Source organism: Diceros bicornis, chromosome 15 (assembly GCF_020826845.1).
Source record: "Diceros bicornis minor isolate mBicDic1 chromosome 15, mDicBic1.mat.cur, whole genome shotgun sequence".
Taxonomy (NCBI): domain Eukaryota; kingdom Metazoa; phylum Chordata; class Mammalia; order Perissodactyla; family Rhinocerotidae; genus Diceros; species Diceros bicornis.
This window is the reverse complement of record NC_080754.1, coordinates 26,957,745-26,982,023: the sequence shown is the minus strand read 5'-3', so window position 1 is coordinate 26,982,023 and position 24,279 is coordinate 26,957,745. Positions and strand designations below refer to the sequence as shown.

General features: G+C 51.1%; 1 protein-coding gene across 2 annotated transcripts in view; it reads left to right on the top strand.

Annotated features, from left to right (window-relative positions):
- Positions 1 to 24,279, top strand: part of MUC4 (mucin 4, cell surface associated) — a 79,305-nt gene that overhangs the window by 48,297 nt on the left and 6,729 nt on the right. Inside the window, exons 2-18 of one of the 2 annotated variants that reach the window (XM_058555547.1) lie at positions 6,674 to 6,823; positions 8,153 to 8,286; positions 9,187 to 9,351; positions 10,154 to 10,306; positions 11,444 to 11,574; positions 13,200 to 13,288; positions 15,114 to 15,293; positions 15,478 to 15,600; positions 16,400 to 16,519; positions 16,919 to 17,127; positions 17,657 to 17,747; positions 18,192 to 18,359; positions 18,936 to 19,037; positions 19,444 to 19,677; positions 20,788 to 20,922; positions 22,366 to 22,547; positions 24,080 to 24,239. In XM_058555547.1, coding sequence (XP_058411530.1) covers positions 6,674 to 6,823; positions 8,153 to 8,286; positions 9,187 to 9,351; positions 10,154 to 10,306; positions 11,444 to 11,574; positions 13,200 to 13,288; positions 15,114 to 15,293; positions 15,478 to 15,600; positions 16,400 to 16,519; positions 16,919 to 17,127; positions 17,657 to 17,747; positions 18,192 to 18,359; positions 18,936 to 19,037; positions 19,444 to 19,677; positions 20,788 to 20,922; positions 22,366 to 22,547; positions 24,080 to 24,239 — 2,526 coding nt within the window. The remainder of the gene's footprint in view (positions 1 to 6,673; positions 6,824 to 8,152; positions 8,287 to 9,186; positions 9,352 to 10,153; positions 10,307 to 11,443; positions 11,575 to 13,199; positions 13,289 to 15,113; positions 15,294 to 15,477; positions 15,601 to 16,399; positions 16,520 to 16,918; positions 17,128 to 17,656; positions 17,748 to 18,191; positions 18,360 to 18,935; positions 19,038 to 19,443; positions 19,678 to 20,787; positions 20,923 to 22,365; positions 22,548 to 24,079; positions 24,240 to 24,279) is intronic. The other variant, XM_058555548.1, reaches the window with a different exon arrangement.

The window sequence follows — 24,279 nt, the reverse complement described above, 5'->3', positions numbered from 1 at the left end:
ACCACTCCTTCAGGTGAAACAAGCACTTCGTCCCCTTCCAGTGTCAGCCACAAATCTAAGACAACTTCACAAATGTTGCAAGTCCGACCTTCACCACATGACACGGTAGGAAACACAGAGTACACACCACCTTCTGCAACAACAAGTTTGGCTCGGGTCACCTCAGCGGTCTCAGCAACATCTGCTATAGAGGAACAGTCAACTGCACCCTCTTCCACTACCTCTGCTCTGGGCGCATCGGTATCTTCTCATAGACACCAGACTCAGAGCATGGAGACCACCAGAGAATCTGAAACCAGCACCATCACACCACTGAGCACATCAGCTCCCTCATCCTCTCCAAGTGGACATACTCCTACTGAAGGACGTGCTCACGAGACCTCTCCTTCAGGTAAAACAGGCACTTCATCCCCACCAATTGAGAGCCACAAACCTCAGACAACTTCACAAATGTTGCCAGCCTCAACCTCAACAGACGCCACGGTAGGAAACACAGAGTACACAGCAGCTTCTGCTACAACAAGTTTAACTTGGGTCACCTCAGCAGTCCCAACAACGTCTGCTGTAGAGAGACAGTCAACAGCCGCCTCTTCCACTAACATTCCTCTGGAAACATCGGCATCTTCTCTGAGACACCAGACTCAGAGCATGGAGACCACCAGAGAATCTCAAACCAGCACCATCACACGACCGAGCACATCAGCTCCCTCATCCTCTCCAAGTGCACACACTCCTACAGAAGGACGTGCTCAGGAGACCTCTGCTTCAGGGAAAACAAGCACTTCATACGCATCCGTTGTCAGCGACACACCTGAGGCAACTTCACAAATGCTGCCAGCCTCAACCTCACCAAATGCCGTGGTAGGAAACAGAGAGTACACAGCAGCTTCTGCAACAACAAGTTTGGCTCGGGTCACCTCAGCAGTCTCAGCAACATCTGCTATAGAGGAACAGTCAACAGCACCCCCTTCCACTAACTTTCCTCTGCAAACATTGGCATCTTCTCTGAGACACCAGACTCAGAGCATGGAGACCACCAGAGAATCTCAAACCAGCACCACCATGCCACTGAGCACATCACATCCCTCATCCTCACCAAGTAGGCACACTACTACAGAAAGAGATGCTCACGACACCACTCCTTCAGGTGAAACAAGCACTTCGTCCCCTTCCAGTGTCAGACACACACCTCAGCCGACTTCACAAATCTTGCCAGTCCCAACCTCACTACTCGCCACGGTAGGAAACACAGAATACACAGCAGCTTCTGCAACAACAAGTTTTTCTCATGTCACCTCATCAGTCGCAACAACGTCTGCTGTAGAGAGACAGTCCACAGCGCCCTCTTCCACTAATTTTCCTCTGGAAACATCGGCATCTTCTCAGAAACACCAGACTCAGAGCATGGAGACCACCAGTGAATCTCAAACCAGCACCATCACGCCACTGAGCACATCAGCTCCCTCATCCTCTCCAAGTGGACACACTCCTACAGAAGGACGTGCTCAGGAGACCTCTCCTTCTGGTGAAACAAGCACTTCATCCCCATCCATTGTCAGACACACACCTCAGACAACTTCACAAATGTTGCCAGCCTCAACCTCACCAGATGCCATATTAGGAAACACAGAGTACACAGCAGCTTCTGCAACAACAAGTTTGGCTCGGGTCACCTCAGCAGTCTCAGCAACATCTGCTATAGAGGAACAGTCAACAGCACCCTCTTCCACTACCTCTGCTCTGGGCGCATCGGTATCTTCTCAGAGACACCAGACTCAGAGCATGGAGACCACCAGAGAATCTCAAACCAGCACCATCACCCCACTGAGCACATCAGCTCCCTCATCCTCTCCAAGTGGACATACTCCTACTGAAGGATGTGCTCAGGAGACCTCTCCTTCAGGTAAAACAAGCACTTCATCCCCTTCCAGTGTCAGACACACATCTCAGACAACTTCACAAATGTTGCCAGCCCCAACCTCACCAGACGCCACGGTAGGAAACACAGAGTACACAGCAGCTTCTGCTACAACAAGTTTAACTTGGGTCACCTCAGCAGTCCCAACAACATCTGCTGTAGAGAGACAGTCAACAGTCGCCTCTTCCACTAACATTCCTCTGGAAACATCGGCATCTTCTCTGAGACATCAGACTCAGAGCATGGAGACCACCAGAGAATCTCAAACCAGCACCATCACACGACCGAGCACATCAGCTCCCTCATCCTCTCCAAGTGCACACACTCCTACAGAAGGACGTGCTCAGGAGACCCCTCCTTCAGGTAAAACAAGCACTTCATACACATCCATTGTCAGCCACACACCTGAGACAACTTCACAAATGCTGCCAGCCTCAACCTCACCAGATGCCATGGTAGGAAACAGAGAGTACACAGCAGCTTCTGCAACAACAAGTTTGGCTCGGGTCACCTCAGCAGTCTCAGCAACATCTGCTATAGAGGAACAGTCAACAGCACCCTCTTCCACTACCTCTCCTCTGGGAGCATCGGTATCTTCTCAGAAACACCAGACTCAGAGCATGGAGACCACCAGAGAATCTCAAACCCGCACTATCACACAACTGAGCACATCAGGGCTCTCATCCTCTCCAAGTGGACACCCTCCTACAGAAGGACGTGCTCAGGAGATCTCTCCTTCAGGTGAAACAAACACTTCATCCCCTTCCAGTGTCAGACACACACCTCAGACGACTTCAAAAATTTTGCCAGCCCCAACCTCACCAGATGCCATGGTAGGAAACACACACTACACAGCAGCTTCTGCAACAACAAGTTTGCCTCATGTCACCTCAGCGGTCTCAACAAAGTCTGCTGCAGAGAGACAGTCAACAGTCCCCTCTTCCACTAACTTTCCTCTGGAAACATTGGCATCTTCTCAGAGACACCAGACTCAGAGCGTGGAGACCACCAGAGAATCTCAAACCAGCACCATCACACCGCTGAGCACATCACATCCCTCATCCTCTCCAAGTAGGCACACTACTACAGAAGGAGGTGCTCACAAGACCACTCCTTCAGGTGAAACAAGCACTTTGTCTCCTTCCAGTGTCCGACACACACCTCAGACGACTTCACAAATGTTGCCAGTCCCAACCTCACCACTCGCCACGGTAGGAAACACAGAATACTCAGCAGCTTCTGCAACAACAAGTTTGTCTCATGTCATCTCAGCAGTCCCAGCAACATCTGCTGTAGAGAGACAGTCAACAGCGCCCTCTTCCACTACCTCTCCTCTGGGAGCATTGGCATCCTCTCAGAAACACCAGACTCAGAGCATGGAGACCACCAGAGAGTCTCAAACCAGCACCCTCACAGCTCTGAGCACATCAGCTCCCTCATCCTCTCCAAGTAGACACAGTCCTACAGAAGGAGGTGCTCAGGAGACCTCTCCTTCAGGTGAAACAAGCACTTCATCCGCTTCTAGTGTCAGCTCCACACCTCAGACAACTTCGATAATGTTGCCAGCCCGAACCTCACCAGATGCCACGTTAGGAAACTCAGAGTACACAGCAGTTTCTGCAACAACAAGTTTGACTCCGGTCACGTCAGCTGTCTCAACAACATCTGCTGGAGAGAAAAAATCAGCATTGCCCTCTTTCATTACCTCTCACCTGCGATCATCAACATCTTCTGAGAATCACCAGACTCCAAGATTTGAGAGCACCAGGGCATCTGAATCCAGCAAAATCACAGTAGCGATTGTATCAACTCCTGCATCCTTTCCAAGTGGACATACTGTGTCTGCGATCATTTCTCAGGAGACATCCCCTTCAGTTGAAACCACCACTTTATCCCCTTCCCATGTCAGCCACACATCTCTGACAACATCAGAAATGTTGATCTCACCAATCTCAGCTGACACCACTCTTGGAATCAGAGGAAATCCATCCCTGTCTGCAACTAGAAGATTTCCTCTTTTCAGTTCTAAAGTTTCTACAACATTGGAGTCAGAAGTACAATCAGCACCACTGTCTACCAGTTATTCAACTCCAAAAACATCTACAGTTTTCCACACCTACCAGAATGAAGGTACAGAGACCCCAGGACAACATCATACTAGCAGCTCAATGTCTACAGGTGTTTCTTATCAGGCAATCACTCCAGGTGAAACAACAACATTCATTTCTTCATCCTTCAGTGATAGCAACACAACTCGGTCACAAAAAGGACTGTTGTCAGCACCAACAATAGCTACCACTGTGCTGGTCACAGAAAGCACATCCACTTCTACAGCTAGTACTATTTCTTCGGTTACCTCTAAGGTCCCAGCAACAGGTAAACAGGGAGAGCCAACCACACACCCGTATCTGAGCACATCTCCACAGGAAACAGTGGTTGTTTCCCAGACTCACTGGACACAAAGCACAGGGACCACTGGAGAGACTTATGTCAGTGGTACAAGCTCCAATGTGACCCAAAGCATCCAAACAGTCACACTTGCATCTCCTTCATCTGTACTAAGTGGACACACGTCTCAAGGAACTATAACAGCAAGCCCAACAAGACAGTCAACACCAGTCTCTATTAGAACCCCTCCTCAAGAATCATCAGCTGTTTCCCAGATAGGTCACACTCAAGACACACAGACCACACAAGATTTCCAAACCAGAAGTTTAGTCTTCCCCATCACTGACACAATCAAGACAGCTGCATCTGCAACTTCTTCATTCAAACCAAGTGGACATTCACCCTCAGAAAGCATTCCTCAGGATACATCCACCACAGACGAAGTGACAGTCTTCACCCAAGCACCCTCCAGGGACAGCAGCACAACTCAGGCTACTACCACTACTACAGAACTGTGGACATCACCATCCAGACCTGACACCACCCTGGGAACCTCAGGAGGCACATCATTTTCCATAACAAGCGCCATTCCTCAGGCCACCTCTGTAGTCTCAACATCAGGAGGCCCAGGAGGACAATCAATGTCACCTGCTACCAGCACCTCACCTGACGCCACATCAGCCATTTCCCAAACCCACAAGACTCAAGGCACAGTGACCACTGTAGAATCGCACACCAGCACACCAGCCTCCTTGGTGATGGACACCACCTTGGTGGCAGACACCACCTTGGTGGGCACAGCTACAGATTCTTCATCCACACCAAGAAGCCAAACAATTCCAGGAAGTGCTTCCCCCGAAATGTCCACCTCTGATAAGATCAAGAGTTTCTCACCAACTCCTTCCAGGGAAAGCCACACAACTTGGTTAACAACTGAATTGTTGTCCATTGCAACCAGTTATGACACTACTCCAGGAACCAGGGGAATGGTGTCTGCTATTGCTCCCAGTACCACCACTTCAATCATTATCTCTGAGGTCTCAACAACAGGGAGACCAACAAGACAGTCAACTCCAGCTTCTCCCAGCACTTCTCCTCAGGAAACATCAGCCATTTCCCAGATGGCTCAGACTCAAAGTACGGGAACCGCCAGAGGATCTGGTTCTCTCTCCCCCTTGACGGACACCTTCTCAACAGTCACATCTCCACCTCTTTCATCCACACCAAATGTGCACACATCTCCACAAACTGTGGCCCACACTCTGTCACCTTCAAACACCAGCACAACATTTATCTCAAACCCAGTCAGTGACAGTCACAGGACCCAAACAGCAATGCCAACCTTGTCATCTGGGGCAACTAAAGGGCCAACTACAGTCAGTTCTGCCACCCCGAGTGAGGTAGCCTCTCGTTCTCCTTCCACAATTTTGTCCACAAGTGGAGAAGTTCTGACAACAACCTCAAGCTCAGTCATCCATGAAAACATGACTGCAGTGACCATTTCCCCTGTAGGTTTTGACAATGACTCCTTGAAAAATACCACGCAAGTCCCAAATTCCTCTGCTGGCAAGTCAGGCACACACACCCGTGAGCATCCCACAATTGTTCAAACAGTAACCAACTCTACTACAAGGCCAACGTATATGAGTTCTATGAGTAATCATAGGAGTGTAGTATCCACATCAACTTTATCATTTCCACCTACAACCTACCCTATGATCAAGACCACTCCTGATACTTCTTCAGCATCTAAGTATTCTAAGAGTCCATTGCCTACTCTACAGCCATCCACAGACTATGCTTTCTCTGACTCTACTTCCTCTGGTAATGTGAGCACAGCTCAGACCATATCAAGTTTCTATACTTCAACCAGTAATTCTTCATTTTCTCAATCAACCCCTGGCCCTGCAGTCACCCAGAGCTCCACCACTCTATTCACAGGTCATACCACTCTTTGGTCTGTTGCCAGCACTTTCCCACCATCCACATCATCCTCAAGCTCTACTGTGAAGATTGAGACATCAGGTAGGTGGGGACTCCAGCCTCTTGGTCTCTTACAGTGGCCACATTGGCTCAATTCAGCCTGGAGGAGTGCTTGAGAAAAGATGGTGAGTTAGCAATATCACGCTAGGGTTGAGGTCAGATCCATGAGAGGATATAGTGAGTGGAGGTGTGTGGGTGACAGGCTTACCATCCCCTCTGTCCTAGCAGACAACCACTTATCTTCAGAGAATGGTTTGGGTGTGACCAGAAGCCAGACAAGAGGGTTTCTAGCTGTCTTTCAGCTCCTAAAGTCTGTGTCTCTCTTTGGCTCTGCTATTCTCTGACTGTAAGACCCACTCTAGTCTTCTCTTCTGGCACGCCCAGGAACAACCACAACCTCACTAAGGACAGACAGCAAGAAAAGCACAGTAACATCACTACCCTCAACAACTTCCCAGACCCTTACAACCTCCACTCCCGGCACATCCACAGGTGCCTCAACAGCTGCCCCGGTCCCTCCCAAGCCCGAGAAAGGTAAGTGATGCCATAGAGCTAGGGCCTCTCCACCCTGGGATGGAGAGGATTGAGCTAGATGTGGAGCTTAGTTGTGGCAGCTGAATTGGATCTACCAATGAGGACTCTTGTGGGTAGTTGGGGGAACCAGTTCTGTACCTATCTCCACTGCCCCATCTGGGCCTTGGGAAGTCCAGCTGCTCTCGTATCCCCTTTATAGGGGTGATATAACTGAATGCTCAGTCTCAGCCTGCTTGCTCACAGACTCTTCTGTCTCTGGTTAGACAGGACTTACAGGGGACAATGTGACACCATCAGAGTTGGGTGCTGAGGGCTGGCTTTGTGCATGGCACTGGGCTAGGAGCTAAAGATAGAGAAATTATCAAGGTGCTATTCAGCAAGAGAGAGATCTGCTGCCTCAGTAGGTGCAATTAGAGGAATAAGCCCAAGGTATTAGGTGCACACATTGGAAGACCCCTAGGGGATGTGGTGGTGGGTTCAAGGTGAAAAGGATGCTTCCTGGAAAGGAGCTGGGGGAGAGGAAGCAAGCAGGCAGGTGGGCCTGAACGGCTGGAATAAAGGTATGGACGTGAAAAGTGGTTCCAGTGTTGTATGGGGAGGAGATCCTCAAATCATTCAGTGTTGCTGGAAGTAAGGTGAAGAGTGTTGAGAAGTGAGGCTGTTGTCATGTGAGAGAATCCTGTAGACAGCGGGAACCAGGGAGGACATGGCTGGATTTGCATTTATGAACGATGCTGTGGTGGCTGGGATGGAGGATGGATTTGCAGGAGGCCAGGAGAGCAGTGTAGAGACTGCTGTGGTATTCCAACAAGACCAGGTGAGAGCTGCCAGTTCGGCAAGGAGGAGAGCCATTTGAGAAACGTTTAGGACCAGGTTTCTCAAACTAGAGCCCAGGAACCTCTAGGGGGTCCTAGGAAAAATTCTAGGGTTCTTCAAGTTTATCTAGAGAAATACCATCTTAGGAAACAAGTCTGATTCTATGAAACGGTCTTTCAATTACTCATCTTCACTGCATTGGAGGAGTCTGTCTTTTAATTTTTGAAAGAATTATGAGTACCCTAACAGATACAGAATAATTTGTTGGTATTCTGATAGCAGGACCTGTTTTTCTCCAAACTGGGGAAGGATGAGAGTACCAGTTTAAGGGGTAAAATGAGGAGTTGGGTTAAATGCAAGTGGAGAGGGGAGAGAAGAGTCCTGATGGCTCCCAGCTAGGGGAACAGTGGACAGGGTGGAGGAGCATCCTGGGGAGGCTCTCTGGGGGTCCCTGTCAGCCCTAGTGAAGTCAGGGCACCTGAGAACTTCCTGTTCTTCTTTGTACTGGCCCAGGCGTTTCCCTCTTCCCCTACGGGTCAAGTGTTGGAGACCAGCAGTTTGTCAGGAGGATTTTGGACTTCGCTTCGCCGCTCTTCAAGCCCCAGATTGGCTTCCCTCTCGGCTCCTCTCTCCGGAATTTCCTCTATGTGAGTCTCCGCTGCAGCCTAAAGGGCAGGACACATGACCTGTGTTCCCCGGGGCCCTGCTTCTCTCTCCAGGGCTCGGAGGTGGCCTTGTGACCCTGACCATGACTGTGACCAAGAGGAAGGGAGAATGGAGGCAACGCTTTTTAGGAAACTGCTGTGTCCCTGCTGCTGGCTCGGTTTGCATTCACAGCCTTTAATATCAGGGTGCCAGCCAAGGGAGACAGGGAGCTAGGCAAGGCCCCCCTACCCACGTGGACAAAAGTATCTTTACCTCAGTAGAGAGGTTCTGGGGCCCAGGAAGCTCTCCACTGTTTTCATGGGGCCTTTTTATGAGTAGGAGGCTCTACTTGGGAAATTTGACTGTTTGATGCCATTTACATTGTCCGTAATTATTTCCTGGTTCCCTGGTCCAAGTAGCCCATGTCCCCTGGAGGAGAGTTCGAACAGCAGTCATGGCCCTTGTGGCTCTCAGTGAGGTGCGCCAAGTCAGGACACACTATGAGAGCACAACACAGCAATGGGGTGAGGGTATCAATCGTTTTAGCTCCATCGGATGTGGCACAAGCTTCAGGATGGGGCTGAGGAGATTTACCCAGAGGTGTCTGCTCTGTGACGGGCTGGTCTATAGACAGAATCTGCCGCTGAAGCAAGAGAAAACCTACCAGCTTACGAAGGATTTAGGAGGTGGGGAATGTCTAAGGGTAAAGAGTATTTATATGAGAACTATGTAAAGGGGGCTTTGCCAGCAGGCAGGGAGATGGATGAGATGACCTTCCAGAGGTTGTTGACATCTCTAAAGTTCTACTTGGAGAGGCCCTGGAGGGTCACATTTCTGAGGAGCTGGCCCAAGGCTGGGACATTCCCTCCCTGAATGCTCACCGGAAGAACCTTTGTGCTCAGTTCACAGATAATGGCCAGATCGTTTTCCCAGAGTCAGAGTACCAGATTTTCTCCTATCCCAACCCTCCCCTTGGAGGCTTCACAGGCCAGGACCCTGTGGCCCTGGTGGCTCCATTCTGGGATGATGCTGATTTCTCCATCCGCCAGGGAACCATATTTTATCAGGTGAGCCTTTCAAAGCCTGGCATTCAGGATCTCCCAGCAGCCAGCAAGGAGAGACAGAGGGCTGTGTGGAGGCCAGTTCAAGTGTTACTGCTGTCAGATCCCAGGCTCAATGTGAGCAGGGACTGATGCTTAAATATGAGCACGGGGAGGCAGCAGACCATTAGAGGAATAGGACTATTACACGGACTCAGGAATACCCCAACACAACCATGAGAAGGCCTACAGGCAACAGAGATGAGGGTTGGCAATCCAGCATTTGATTTTAGAATAAGGTTGCAAGGGGTCTATCCTAACAAGCCTGAGTCAAGCAAGTCCTCTGCGTGTGCTCCTGGATGGGGTTAATGATTCCAATCAGTGGGAGCATGTAATGAAAGCTACCGCAGGCGAATGTGGATTGTGCCCCTGCCATGGGCAAGCCACTGTGGAGGGTCCAAAGATGGAGAAACACGTGCCTGTCCTCAAGGAGTCTCCGGCCCGACACGGGGAGCACGAATGGGGCACAGGGGGTTACGCAGTCCAAGCCATCTCTTGTGCTAAGAGATGCATGAGTGCAAGTCCAGAAGATTCAGTTTTCCGGGCCTCGACCCTCCACTCCACACATCCCAGGCTTCCCTGCAGCCTGAATGTGAATTGATGTTAAGGTCAGAGGAGCTAACTGTGAAAATGGGGGCCTGAGAAAGGAAAGGATGGGAGACATGGGTGAGACTAAAGTAAGCCGGATCACCGTGAAGAAAGGGAAGATCCTTTGTGAGCGTTGAGCTGGGACTCTCATTTCCTCACCCTTATCTGCCTTCTTTCCTAGGAATATGAGACGCTCTATGATGAATACAATCTAGTGCATCAGGTGGAGTCTTGGATCAAAAAGTTCACAAACACCTGGAACTACAAAGCCAGGTGGACCCTAAAGGTCACATGGGTCAATGCCCGTGCCTATCCCGCCCAGTGGACCCTGGGGGTGAGTGGACCAATGGACACCTCCCTGTGAACCATCTGGAAGTCAGACATTCTGGAATCCTAGGCATGGGCCACTCTACTAAAATCCTCTCTGACTCAAGGAAAGATTGCTGATGATAGCCCCCCACCACCATCTCCACCCCACTTTCCTCCCACTCCCAACCCCCCGCCTTCTCCCTACTCTCCCACCCCCAACCCCCCACCCTGTTTGCTGAGCACTCACCATGTGCCAGGCCTGCCTCAACCCTTCACTTACACGATCTCACAGCAGCCCAGAGCACTGGCTATAAGGAGGTTAAAACATAGGAAACGGAATTTTTGTAAGTCAAAAATGGTTGGCTATTGGCGATTTTGTGTGGCTCAGCTTGATATTATTATCCACCTTTTAGAGATAAGGAAGATGATGGTTAGAGAGGTTAAGCAACTTTCTCAAGGTCGCCCAGCTAACAAATAACAAAGCCAGGCCTGGAACTGAGGTTTTTCTGACTCCAAACTCTGGCTCTTAACTGCCATGCCATCTGATGGAAATGGGCACACCACCCTTTCTCTTCAGTCTTCTCTCTGGGGACTCAGAGCTCTTATAATTACAGAGTTCTTCCTTGTGTCTGGTCTAAAGTCACTCTTTTCTTCATTTGATCAACAAGTTCATTGATTACCTACTTTGTATAAGCACAGCACCTGGCATCTGCCTTCAGAGAACCTCCAGTCTCACCTGCTGTGTCCTCCACACTATGCAGGCTGAGGGGATATTTGGACAACGCCCTTAAATATCCCTGAGGAAGATCACTGGGCCTCTCCCAGCTCTCTGGTGTCTTGGCTAATTTCTCAGATCCCTGTAGCTTCGTCATGCAAGCCCTTTTCTAATGGGGTCTAACCCAGGGTCCTTTACCACCCCTCCCTGGAAAGAAGTCACAAAGAAGGCAAACCCACCACGGTACGTGCTTTGACACCCAGGGTGAAAGCTGCCCAACACGGTCCCAAACATGCCGGCAGTTTAAGCCCATGCCTTTGCTCTGGGTAGGCCAGAAAAAGTGATGTGTGTGTCAAGGCAGGGGTGGGAGGGGGGTGGTGGGACATCAGGGAGGAGACCCCAGATCTCTCACAGGCATCCCTATGTTTGTCTCCAACCAACCCCTAGACCAACACCTACCAGGCCATCCTTTCCACAGACGGGAGCAGGTCCTATGCCCTGTTTCTCTACCAAAGCGGTGGTATGCAGTGGGATGTGACCCAGCGCCCAAGCAACTCGGTCCTCATGGGCTTCTCCAGGTAGGACAAGGAGCGGCTGTCAGCACTCAGCAGATAACAGGAAACGGGGCAGAGCAGTGGTTTTGCAGCACACACTCCCTTCCACCAAGACAAGGCGTGAGTCCTCCTTGCTGATGCTTCTGACTCTCACTGACTGCAGTTCCCACTTCTCGCTGTTTCAGATGAAAAATTCTCTATTCACCCTGCCATTCTCTTTTCTATCCCAGTCCTCATGCTTTGTATAATTCCCAGAGCTTTGACTTCTCTGATTTCCAGTGACATGAGCTGACCTCTCTTGACTTCTCAAATATCATAATAATAACAGTCAACATTTATTACACTAAGTACTTAATATGCATTATTCCATTTGATTATCACCACAACCTCATGAAGAAGATACTATTTATTATGCATTCTACAAATAAGGAAACTGAGGTACAAATAGGTAAGTAATTGCCCAAAGTCACAGAGCTGAGAAGTGAGAAAGCAGGAATTTGAACCCAGATACATGAGGCTGAAATCTGCATTCCCGACTTTTGATGGGCTGAGAATTAACCCCTCACCCAGGGGCACCAACAGCTTGTGTGGGATCAGTGGTAAAGACGGAGAGTGGAGGGATGGGGCTGTGGATGGAGACATGGGTTCCTGTGTGTGGAAGAGGCTCCATCTCTGACACAACAGTTCTCAACCATGGTATTTCCAGTTGCTGGAGCGTGCAATCGGTTGTGACAGTCACAGGTAATTTGTTACTGGTAATTGCCGTAAATGGTTTTCTCTTAGAGTGTTCAGGATTGCCACTATAATTACATTGCTTTCACTTGTTTTTCAATGTGCTGCTGAAGAGAAAGGAGTGGAATCATCCAACTAGCTAGGAATTTCACCCCACACCATCCTGAGTGTGCCCAGGGAATGTGTCACGCCTGTGTGAGTCATCTCTCCTGTGTCAGAGAGGAGAAAAGATCAGGAGTCCCTGCTCTGAGGCATTGCCTCCTTCCTGGAGCAGCACTTTGAGCCCCACCACTGAGGGGGGTGGTGCACCCACTGAATGGGGCCCTCACCCAGTTCTGAGGGATTTACAAATGTTACTGCATTTAATTGTCATGATATTTTGAGGTAGGTGCTACCTTAATCCCTTTTACACAGATGTGGAAACGAAGAATCAAAGAGGTTAAGCAACTTGCTCATGGTCACCAAGCTACAGGTGCTGGAATCAGGAGTTGAATCCATGACTGCCTTACTTTAGAGACCAGCTCTTAACTCTCACAGCAAGCTGTCCCCTCCAGAGGCCCTCTCCGAACCCTAGTTGAAGGGAAACTAACAGGAAGGAGGCCTGAACTCTGTTGTTTTCACACTCCTGACTCATGACCAGTTTCTTGCAGTTATTGAACAGATGTGGAATAAATTAGAGCCTCCCCACCCCCACCCACACCCCATCCATCTCTTCCCCTCTCCTGTTTAGTGCTGGGAGTCGGTGATTCTAGCTGACTGACCAACCAATTGAATAATTGACTGACCAACTGATAACTAATGACTAGCTGGACTGAGTGAGTGAGTGGCTGACTGACTGGTTGAATGAATGAACTTGTTGATTGAGAGGAAAGACCTTGTGTGTGACAGAGGCCTACGATTCTTTCCTTTGCCTGCAGTGGAGATGGGTATTTCAAAAACAGCCCACTGAGATTCCAGCCAGTGTGGGAGAAGTATCGTCCGGACCTATTCCTGAACTCCAACTTAGGTAAAAGCGCCACCTTATCACACCTGAGCTGGACTCAAGTCCTCTTCTGTCCTCCACTCCGTGTGCCATGACAATCCTGGAGGGGCAGCTCCCTAGCATCTCCACCATCCCGAAGGGTGTCTCCAGCACAATCTGACCTCCCACAGGTGTCATTGGGACTTGGCATTGCCCAGGAGCATCTGGTACCTTCTGCGCCCTCATGTAATACAGTCTCAGTTGGAGCTACGTCTCCTCCCTGGGATAAGTGAAACCCAGGAGGTCTCTCAGTAGGGCGCCTGATCCTGGAAGTGAGGCCAGGGGTATGGCAGGAGGTGGGGATATGAATCGGCAGTTAGGACAATACTCCAAGTGTCCTGTCCCAGAGCTGGATGGAGAACCCAGACGAGATCCCTCACAGGACTCTACCAAGAGGAGTTCCGGAGGTCTGACATCCATTCAGTCATTACTTATTGAGCACCTGCTGTGTGCTGGCCACTGTGCTAAGAGCCAGGAATATGAAAAAAAAGGGAAAAGACCATGGTTGCAACCATGGTTGCTCTCAAAGAGCTCTCACTCTGGTACAAAGACCAGTCCTTAGGCCCCATGGGCCTCCTTCATGACTCTATGGACTGTCTGGAGGCCCCAAAGGGAAAGAAATTATAGTTTCCAAAATGTGATAGAATAAAGGACACTTTAGCATTAGAAATCAGCTGTGTAAATGGTGAAGCATAAATCCAGTTCTATTTGTTCTGTGGCAAGATCTTTGGGGAACAGAAGCTAAGTCAAATCACAGGTGCCATCTTGTGGAGAGAGGTGCCCTGTCAGATTAGGTGCCCTTCTGTCAAGATGCATCTGCTTGTGACCTAGGGTGTGCAGTATGACAGTGTGTGTGTGACTGTGTATGTGCCCACGCGTGTGTGTGTTAAGGGAGGATGTCTGATGTGTTTCCCCTAACACCAGGCCATTGTGGAGAAGATACATGAACAGATAGTCATAAACAATGATTATTCTTTTCAAGACCTTAACAAATTGTAGTTATCTTGATAGTTTCTTTCTTTGTGAGGGAACAGGGTCAAAATCTAATACATTATGTCCTATTGCATCTTATTGGACTCTGGAGTGCCCCTTCTCACTCATGGCAGCTGGGGTGGGCAGTATGTAACTTACAATTAATTAAATGTCTATTTAACGTTCAACCCCCCATCACAGTTTCTTCTCCCAGTTGCTTCTCCCTTCCAAGGATGGCGTCTGGGCACAGAGGAAGCTTCCTTGGCCTCATGGTGTTGGAGCAAGCCCCTGCTTTGCATGCCAGCTTCTCTGTGACTCCCCAGCTGCCCTCTGGGCATCGGCCTCTGTCCTGGCTGCTTTGACTACTGACATGTCTGTGCTGGGGGAGGGGAAGGGTCAAGGAGGAAAGCCAAGAGTCTGAGCAGGTGGCTGGTGGCATCACTCACTGAGATATGCGGTGCATGAGGAGGAACTGTTTTGGGGAGATTGGAAGGTGCTGGAGCTTAGAGTGACAGATGGGCGGTGTGGAGGATGGGGTGAACTGAAAATCAGGGCCAGCGTTTGGCTCTATGTTGGGTGCAGGTGAGGCCTCCCTGCCCAGCACTTGTCCTGGGGTTTCAGCCTAAGATCCACACTTTGAGGGCTTTTGGAGGACACATCAAAGCGGCCTTTGGGGAGAAATCACTGCCAATCTGAACTGAGTCCCGTCCCTGAAAGAGCTGTGCAGAGGGGGAAGTGGCATCCAGAGGGTGCATTTATGAGTTTTGGTTATCCCTAAAGCTAAAGCAGAGCCTGTGGCCCCAGGCCCTGGGATAACCCTTCTTCCTTTCTTCCCCAGGTCTCAGGGGGCTGCAGGTCTATAGGCTACACAAGGAAGAAAGGCCCAACCCCCGTCTCAAGTGCCTGCAGTTGTTGAAGAGTCAGCCTCAGTGGCCCCAGTGGAGCTGGAACCAGCTCTCCTGTCCTTGCTCCTGGTGGCAGGGACTACAGGACTTACGATTCCAGCCCACCAGCATAGGTAACACCTCCTTCCTGTCTCTCGGGGCATCTTCACTGTCCCCCAGAAGCCACCCACCATCCTTCTGGTCACACTTGACCTGTCCCTTCCGGAACACCCTCAACCTCTCCCCAGAAACACCCCCACCTCGTTCCTGCCCTCACCCCAAGCATCCTGGGCCTGAGTATGTCTGGACTTATTGCAGGCTGGGGCCTCCGTGGCAGGTGGCTGTGCAGTTTCTCCTCCTGGCGTGGGGGCGTGTGCTGCAGCTATGGGCCCTGGGGAGAGCTTCTGGAAGGCTGGAGAGTGCAAAATCCTTGGCAGTTTGGTAAGTGTGTCCACAAAGATCTCACCCCCACCTTCTCTGGAGCTCTCTGCTCTCCCCTGTCAGAGACCAGCGTGGGCTCCATGTCAAGCAGAGGGACCTGCAGAATGAAGCCTCTTGTCCGCATTCCCTCCCAGCTCCTTCCCCTCTCTGGCCCTCAATTTCCTGATCTTGTAACATTAGGAAGCTTCTGACATCCCTTCCAGCTGGCATCCTGGGGATTTATGATTGAGTGCCTCTTGCCCCATCTTCACTTGGCCCCGAAGCCCCAGGCCACCGTGGGAGCATCTTTCTAGGGAAGGGGAGGGGGCCTTGTCTGACCCCGTCCCTCTGGACCCAGATTAGCAGGCTGTCTGGGGGAAGACATGGAGTCATCTCCCTCAGACACCCTCCAAAAGAGCGAGAGAGCACAGAGTTGGGGGGCCAGGGTACTGTGAGACCTCCCCCCTCCTTCTCTGTAATCACAGCAGCCCCCATAGTACCCAGACCATCAGCCATGCCCTCCCACTCCCAGCACCTTGAGAGCAGTGGGACTCAGCACCCACCCTTCACAAAAGGAGGTTCCTTAGCTCTGACCACGTGCCCGGCCCACCTGGGGGCCTTGCTGCACATGGCTCCAACAAGCCTGCTAGGGGTCCAGTAACTGGTCAATGGCCTGTCATTGAGCAGGGCGGGATCTGAGCTGAGATGTGCCTGACTCCCAATCCATGCCCTTGCCGCCCGTATCATCCTGCCCTACCAAACCTTTCAGCTGGTTCTGCTGGTCCTCCATCTCCCCCCAACACGCTGCTCTTCTTCACAGACCAAGAACTGGAGCTGCAGAACTGGTGCTGCCGCTGGAACGACAGGCCCTCCTTCTGCACCCTGTACCAGCAGAGGCGGCCCCGCATCGGCTGTGCTGGGTACCAGCCCCCGAGGCCCGGTGAGGCTGCTGGGGCCCATCCCCAGGCAGGGCTGAGGCAGAGGACGTGGGGAGAGATAGACTCTTGGGGCCTGGACCAGGGCGGCACTAGCCTCCTGAGACAGGGCTGTGGCCAGAAGGGAAGATGAAAATGGTTCCAGTGTACTACGGCCAATGGCAAATGGAAGGGCTTTGTACATGGCATTGGGGAAGGGATGGGAATGGAGGGTGGGGAGATAATGAGCAGACGTGGATGGGGTAGGGGCACAAAAGCGTAAGAGGGCTTCTGAGAGGGTTCTATACTCCATGAAACCTCCTCAAGCTTGAGTCTACCCAGGCAAATGCCCTGCCTGGGGGTAGTGAGGAATCTCACACCCTTCCCTGGTCTGCTGGGCCAATGTGGCCTCTCCTTCTTTCCAGCCTGGATGTTCGGGGACCCCCACATCACCACTTTGGATGGTGCCAATTACACCTTCAATGGGCTGGGGGACTTCCTGCTGGTCCAGGCCCAGGATGGAAAATCCTCCTTCCTGCTGCAGGGGCGCACTGCCCAGACTGGCTCAGCTCGGGCCACCAACTTCATTGCCTTTGCTGCTCAATACAACTCCAGCAGCCTGGGCCCCATCACGGTGAGTGAGGAGGAGGCACTAAGCCATGCCTGCTCCCTTCACAGAGAGCCTGCGGCTCAGAGACCTTCAGCTGGGAATCCAGGCCCAGGAGGAGAAAGAGAAGGAAGAAGGGAAGGGGGCAGGAGGGAGGGAGGAGGTATCCTGCCAGTGTAGTGGTTCGAGAGTCAACCCTAGAGACAGCAGGATTGGGATCCTGGCTGCACCAGCCATGTGACTGAAGAAACAACTTACCTGCCAGTGCCTCAGTTTTCTTAGAGTAAAATGAGGGTAATAATATTTCCTACCTCACAGGGCTGTTGTGACATTTAAATGAGATAATCTAAGAAATGTGCCTAGCTCAGAGCCTGGCCCATGCTAAGCACCATGCTAAGCACCCATACACATTAGCTAGCACAGCCTCATCATCACCCTCTCCATCACCTTCATCCTTCATCCCCTTAGCTCGGGCTCTAAGGTCTGTGCAGCCTCATTTCTTGGCCTCTGGGCTCACCTGAAGGTCAGGCTTAGGCCTCCTCCAATTCCCTTCCAGGTTCAATGGCTCCTTGAGCCCAATGACAAAATCCACGTGCAGCTCAATAATCAGACTGTGACATTTGAGACTAACGGTGAAGACGCAGAAGGTAGGCTGGGGACAGCCATCAGCCGCCCTCTCCTTCTCCCCGGGTCAGGCTCAGCGGGGGGCCCTGCACCTGGGAGCAGTGTGCTGGGGCACGGAGGCAGTGGTGCTGGGGCAGAGGAGCGTGGTCCTGCTGTCTCTCCAGCAGCTGTGCCTGAGCAACATCTTCACCTAGGAGCCGGACATTAAACTTTCCCTCCTCTCTTCATCCTTCCTCCAGTGCCGTGACAGCCTCTCTGTGGTAGCCCCTGTCTTCAGTCCCCAGGTAGAAGGTGGTGGTGTGGACCTCGAGGGGGTCCTGTAAGTTTGGTTTTGGGCCTCTGGAGAAGGCAGGACATCCCAGAGCTGCTCTCAGAGTCTCCTCTCTGTATCTTGAACCTTCACAACTGCCAAGTCTGGGGCCTGCAGGGATGTTGGTTTCTTCCTCATCTGTCTCCCAACATTCTAGGCCAGGAGACATTCAACACCACCGGAGTCATAATGACCCGCAATGGCTCCCTGGTGTCAGCCAGCTTCGATGGGACAGTGACCATCTCCGTGACTGCTCTCGCCAACATCCTCCATGCCTCTTGCAACCTCCCAGAGGAGTATCAACACCGCACAGAGGGCCTCCTGGGTAAGAAGCAGGCTGGACGCTGTCTCTGAGGCTGAGGCAGCAGGAGGAGCTCGGACCCCTAGGCTGCAGGCAGCTTCCTCTCCCCCTGGCCTGCAGACACCCCAGGCTGAGTTTCCCTGTCTCAGCCTCCTTGGAGGAGAACCCTGAGGGCACAAATTGACAGGGAGGGACGAGGGGCCTCTTCAGCTACCTTTGAGGCTCACATCCTGTCCTCCTAAATCTCAATTCCAGGGCAGCAAAGGGGGCATCGAGGATGGGCTCTGAGGGGGGTGGGGCCAGCAGCCACCCTTCCCCTCCCTCCAGCCTCACACCCTCTCACCCCTCCTCCATCCCCCACATTTCCTCCCTTCTTCCTCCACTTCCTCCTGCATTTTCTCCTCCTCCCCTCCTGAAACAGAGGGGCAGGCTATGAGGTTACGGTCCTCTTCCCTCCTGTTGGAGAACTCAACTGAGAACAGATGCAACTGGAAGAGGCTTCCAGGCCCCCTCACGTCTTGAGTGTGACCCATCGGATGCTCTCCAGGGAAGGGGAGAGCCATAGTGCCAGGATGGCTGACCTCCTACTCTGTCCCTCAGGGATCTGGAATGACAATCCAGATGACGACTTCAGGATGCCCAATGGCTCCACCATTCCCCCGGGGAGCTCTGAGGAGGTGCTTTTTCACTATGGAATGACCTGTGAGTCTGGGCCTCAGAGACCTCGGGGCAGATGGAGGAGGGCCAAGATGAAGGAAGTTGCAGGCATTGTCTCCCTCAGGCCTGTGGGAACCAGACTTCCATCCTTTGTGAGGGAGGGGTGGAAAGGCCAGGAAGAGACACTGAGGATTCTGGTGCCACTCTAGATTTGTCCCCTCCACCCCCATCCCACCAGCGTCTCTCTATCTGGAAGAGAGGATGAGGGAAGTGGGTTCCCCTCACTCACCAGAGCAAGGATTTCCAGACCAGAAGCAGGAAGTCACTCTGTCTCTCCACGCCCCCTCCCTCACCCCAAGCCATATAAAATGAGAGTAAGGGGTGGACACAGCAGAAATATAGCTCGAGTCCCACCCCTGGTACCACCACCATTGCACCTCATGTGTTACAGGGAAAATCAACGAAACAAGTCTCCTTGGCAAGAGGGACGACCACCTGCCTTCCAACTTCACTCCTGTCTTCTTTTCCCAACTGTTGCAAAACAACTCCTCGAGTGAAAATTTGGTGTCCGAGTGTAACGGAGATACACAATGCATCTATGATACCCTGGCCACAAGAAACATAAGCACTGGACTGCACACCAGGATGCTCTTTAGAAAATACCAGCTGATGAACACCACCCTCAGTAAGTGACCTGAGGCCCAGGGAGGTGTTTGCAGAATTAGAGGGCAGATGAGGAGCCCCCTTTCCACGACACTCCTTTAAGCTACTCATTTTTTAAATTTAACAGATTCTCTTGCTCATGTTATTCCTCTGCTCAAACCTCCCACAACTCCCCAGCTCGCCCTGTCCTTATGATGACCTTCTCAGCCCTGTCCAGTCTGGCCCCATTGCCTCTGGAAACTCTTCTCCTAGTACTCCCGCCTCACTCCCTCCACTCCAGTCCCACTGGCTTCTTTGTGTTCTGCAAACACGCCAGGCTCACCCACAACTCCGAGACTCCACACATGCCGTTCTCTTTGCCTGGAACGCCCTTCCCCCAGACAGCCACAGGCTCCCCTCTTACCTCTTTCGAGTCTCTATTCAAATGTCTCCTTCTCAGCAATGCCTTTCTAGGCTAGCCTGTCTAAAATTTCATTCACCCACACTTCCTATTCGCCTTCCCTGCTTTATTTTTTCTCCTTAGCATTTATAACTATCTAACGTATTTTCTAATTTTCATAAGTATCTTTTTTATTATTTGTTCATTGCTGTGTCCTCACTACCTAGCACAGAGCCAGCCACACAGTGGGTGCTCAATAAATATGTATTAAGTGACTGACAGAATGAGCAAATGAACAAACAATGAAATGGAAATAGCAGGGCTCCAAAAAACAGAGACCAGTGAAAGGTTTGACCCCCTTTTTCCTGACAAATGCAGTGCCCATATAGATATTACCCTCATGGTTTCAGCCCTCTTCCAAAGGTAAAACTCTGAGATGGTCTGAACAGCCCTGTTCTCTGATTCACTTCATACCATGCCCAGCATGGCCCTCTGATCAGGAAAGAACTTGAAATGAATCCTGTTTGGGGAGAAGATAAAGAGAGAATAAAGATTTTGGCCAGGTGGGCGGTACAACCCGACATGCTCTGCAGAGGTCTGAGAGCAGGTACACAAAATAATTCCTGCTTCCAGAGGTGGGTCACAGCCCTGGTAATGCCTTACACAAGCCAGAGGACTAGAGAAAGAGAGAAGAGGCCCGTAAGGGAAGAGAGTGTCCTGCCTCTAACCCCAAATTCCCTCTTTGTGCTTCAGATCAGTATCCGCCCTCTATCGAAGGTCATCGTGTGGTGGAAGCCTACTTGAGGACAACCAAGCTGATCCAGTACACCAGCAGCTCTAATGTCATGTTCATTCTCAGAAACAACTACCCCGACATCAAGCTCTTTGGTAAGAGTGCTTGGCTGGACACATAGGGGACGAGGTCAGAGTCAAGCTTTGGGTTATTTTGCGTCATTATGTCCTGTGCAACTTTATGTCACTTTTCCATTGGAATATCCAGGACAAGCATTTCTTAGGAACGATCCCTATAATTCAAATAGGTTCCCCCAGTGAATACTAGTGATGGGCTTATGGCGATTTGTCGAGCTAGCTAGACTGACTCTGGGCACGTACAACTGATTTTAAAGATCATTTCATCTCAATCTAGTGACATGCAATAATCTTTAATCATCTTTGTGCAATCACCAGATTATTAGAATAAAGTATAACGATTAACAAATACTAATTTAAAACATTTTCATATCTATTAAAAGAAAGATATAAGGTGGAACAAGATTTAAAGAAATATGAATATCTTCGTTTGGTACATTTCTCCCTATTTTTATGTTTGTCAACCATGTTTACCTAACTTTGTCTCTCCTTGTCTGCTTTTCTGTGCTGGGACCAAGCAAAGCTTCATCTCTCCCTGTCAGGAATGGTGTGGAGACTCCCAGGCCTGTAACCATGATCTGGGTCAAAGAGTCAAAGCCCACGGGATGCAGCTTGTGTTCTGTTGCCAGCACTAATTATGCTGGTGTCTGTTTGTTGCTAAACCAAAGCCCTTAGGGACCTTAGTCTGAGCTCTGAGCACCTCTCTGCCTCATTTTATTTCTCTGTGCAGAAGAAGGGGTGGCTTTGTCTGCACCCTTATGCTTCCTGTGGCTTCCTCCCAGGTGCTAGACAATGGCGTCAGGAGATTTTGTCCTCCATGGGGCTCCTCTCCTGAAGAGTGATGGCCTGGAAGCTCCTCTTTTCTGTTCCCTACTATCAGCTCCTCTCAACCTGCTCTTTTAAGGAGACTTTCCCATTTTCTTGAAAAATATAAGACAGGTTTGATCAGAAGAGTGCTTATTAATATGTAGCAGTGTTTCACTGTAGTCTGGTGTCTGAAGGGGTGGCTGGTCAAGGGTCCTGGAAGTAAGAGGGGTGGGCGAGAAATCAGGGCAAGAGATAGGGCTGCTGTTGAAGCCAGTTTGGCCCACAGTGTAGCTTGGGGAAGTGTTGGAAGAATCCTGGCCTTCATCCTCCATCCCCCTGGATGTCCCATCCTGGTGCAGGCCCAGGCAGGGTTGCCCTTTGGGGTCTCTTCAGGGGGCAACTGCCTTCCCCTCTGTGGAGTTCCACCCTACAGTCAGTTAGTTGGTCTGGTGCTACCTCCAGCTTGGGGCGTGACCAAGGTCATCCCAGGAAACCAGCCTTGCTCAAGGAAATGCCTGATGAGATTTAAGGGGTGGTCTGAGAGGGGTGGGGAAAGTCCAGCATCAGCACTCAGGGTATTAGATGCCAGGACATGTCAGACAGCAGAGCAGACGAGGATCCTGGCTCTCAATGATCTCGTCTTCCCTGGGGCAGAGAATGGGACATTGCTATGGACACCAACGTCGGTGGAACCATTCACTCTGGAGATTCTAGCAAGAAGTGTCAAGGACAACCTGTCATCTGTACTCCAGCCAAAGACAGTGGTCTGTGCCTGCAAGGCAGAGAGCCAGTGTTTATATAACCACACCAGCCGGGCGGGCAATTCCTCCCTGGAGGTGAGTGTTGGGGCGAGGGTGGGAGGGAGGTCTCTGTGGTGGGGGGAAAGGAAGAGGGAATTAAAGGGGTGTCTTGATTCAGCTCCTCTGTGGTGACGTGTGCATTGGGTAGTGGGTGGAGCTGTGGTAGGTGAGTAGAGCAGATATCAATCTCAGGCCACAAACTTACCTGTATAAGAAACAGAACTTTCTTTACTGCTTATAGCTCAACTGAATTTTTATCTCCCACTTCTCATTCTGCCAGGCTAGCAGGACACTTCCACCTCAGCCTTTCTTAGAGTTCCCCAGTGGCTCCCAGCTCCACGGTTCTGGAACAGGCATTGAAGTGTGGGGTAGGAAGGTGTCTGTGTGGTCCCTGGGCGGGAGTCTACAGAGATCACAAGATCCGTGCTCCCCGCTCTTCAGACCCAGGGAGCTGCTCTGTGGCTTCTGTGCCTTGCTAAGACACAGGAAACCTTTTGTAAGGTGGCTTAAGGTCCCATCTGCCTAGAAGTACTGCACAGCCATTTCTCTCCGGGGTCTCATCATCGTAGTGTTGGGAAGAGAGGTGCAGGGGACACCTTCGGCATCCCCCAATGCCTTTGTTTTCTATTTTACTCTTTCCCTCCAACTAAAAGAAGCATCTCTTTTTCAGTTTGGAGAAAACCCTTCTCCATTCAAGTTTCTTGCCCTAAGTCTGTGACTCTTGCCCCATCTACTTCTTAAAATTTTTATATTTTTGGTTGTAAAGGGATAGCCAGAAAGGAAAGTGTTTGGTTGGCAATACCCCACCACTCCTTTCACCCCTTATACATGCACACCCTTCTCCTGAGGTGTGAACAGAGAATTCCTACTTGAAAGGGATAGAGGTGGGGGAGCCTAGGGGGAAAAGGAAAAAAATACAAAGCAGGAAAAACAGAGATTAAAATCAATGTATTATTCTAAATATCCCGAAATATGCAGTCCTGGAAGTAGAACACGTTGGCAGGATCCATTGTAGGGAGATTTCCAGAGTCGTCTCAGTAGGGAAGTCTGAAAAGAGAGACCAGGGAGCTCCAGGAGCTTCCCAGAACCGTGACCTTTCCAGTTGTTGTTCTGGTTCCTGTGTGTTCTCAGTGTGCTGAGCAGTGAGGCTCCGTCTTCTTGGTTTGGGAGTCAGCAAAGGAAGGTAGTGTGGGAAACTGCAGCTTACGTGGGATCCCGTTTTCAAGGGACAGAAGAATATTTATTTAGCCCCCGTCTTACTCGAGAAATCCTTCCAGGCAAGGAGATACAGTGTGAGAGGGAGGAGGCTGAGATCCCGTGCAGGGGCAGGCAGAGGGGTCAGGGGAAGGATGCCCCAGGGAGGCCGAGTGGGCGGCAGGGTGGTGTGCCTTTGCGCAGGGATGTGCAGGCCCAGGGCCGGGTCAAGCAGGTGCTCAGTAGATGCTGGTAGAATTTAGACAGGACTCAGGGTCCATGGGTTCTCAGACCAAAGGGATCAACACGCAAACCCCCAGAAGCCCTTAATCGTTCAGCCTCTTGGCTGTCCAGTGATCAGCAACCCATTCCAGGTGGCCGGCTGCAAGTGTGATGAGAACACCTTTGGCCTCTATTGCGATCGCTCCAGGGACCTCTGTGAGGAGCAGTGCTTCCCGAATGTGAAGTGCATTCCTGGGAGGGGCTGCGAGGCCTGCCCTCCCCACCTGACTGGGGATGGGCGTCACTGTGCAGGTGAGCCAGAGCAGCGCCCTGGCAGGAGGAGGTTCTGGGG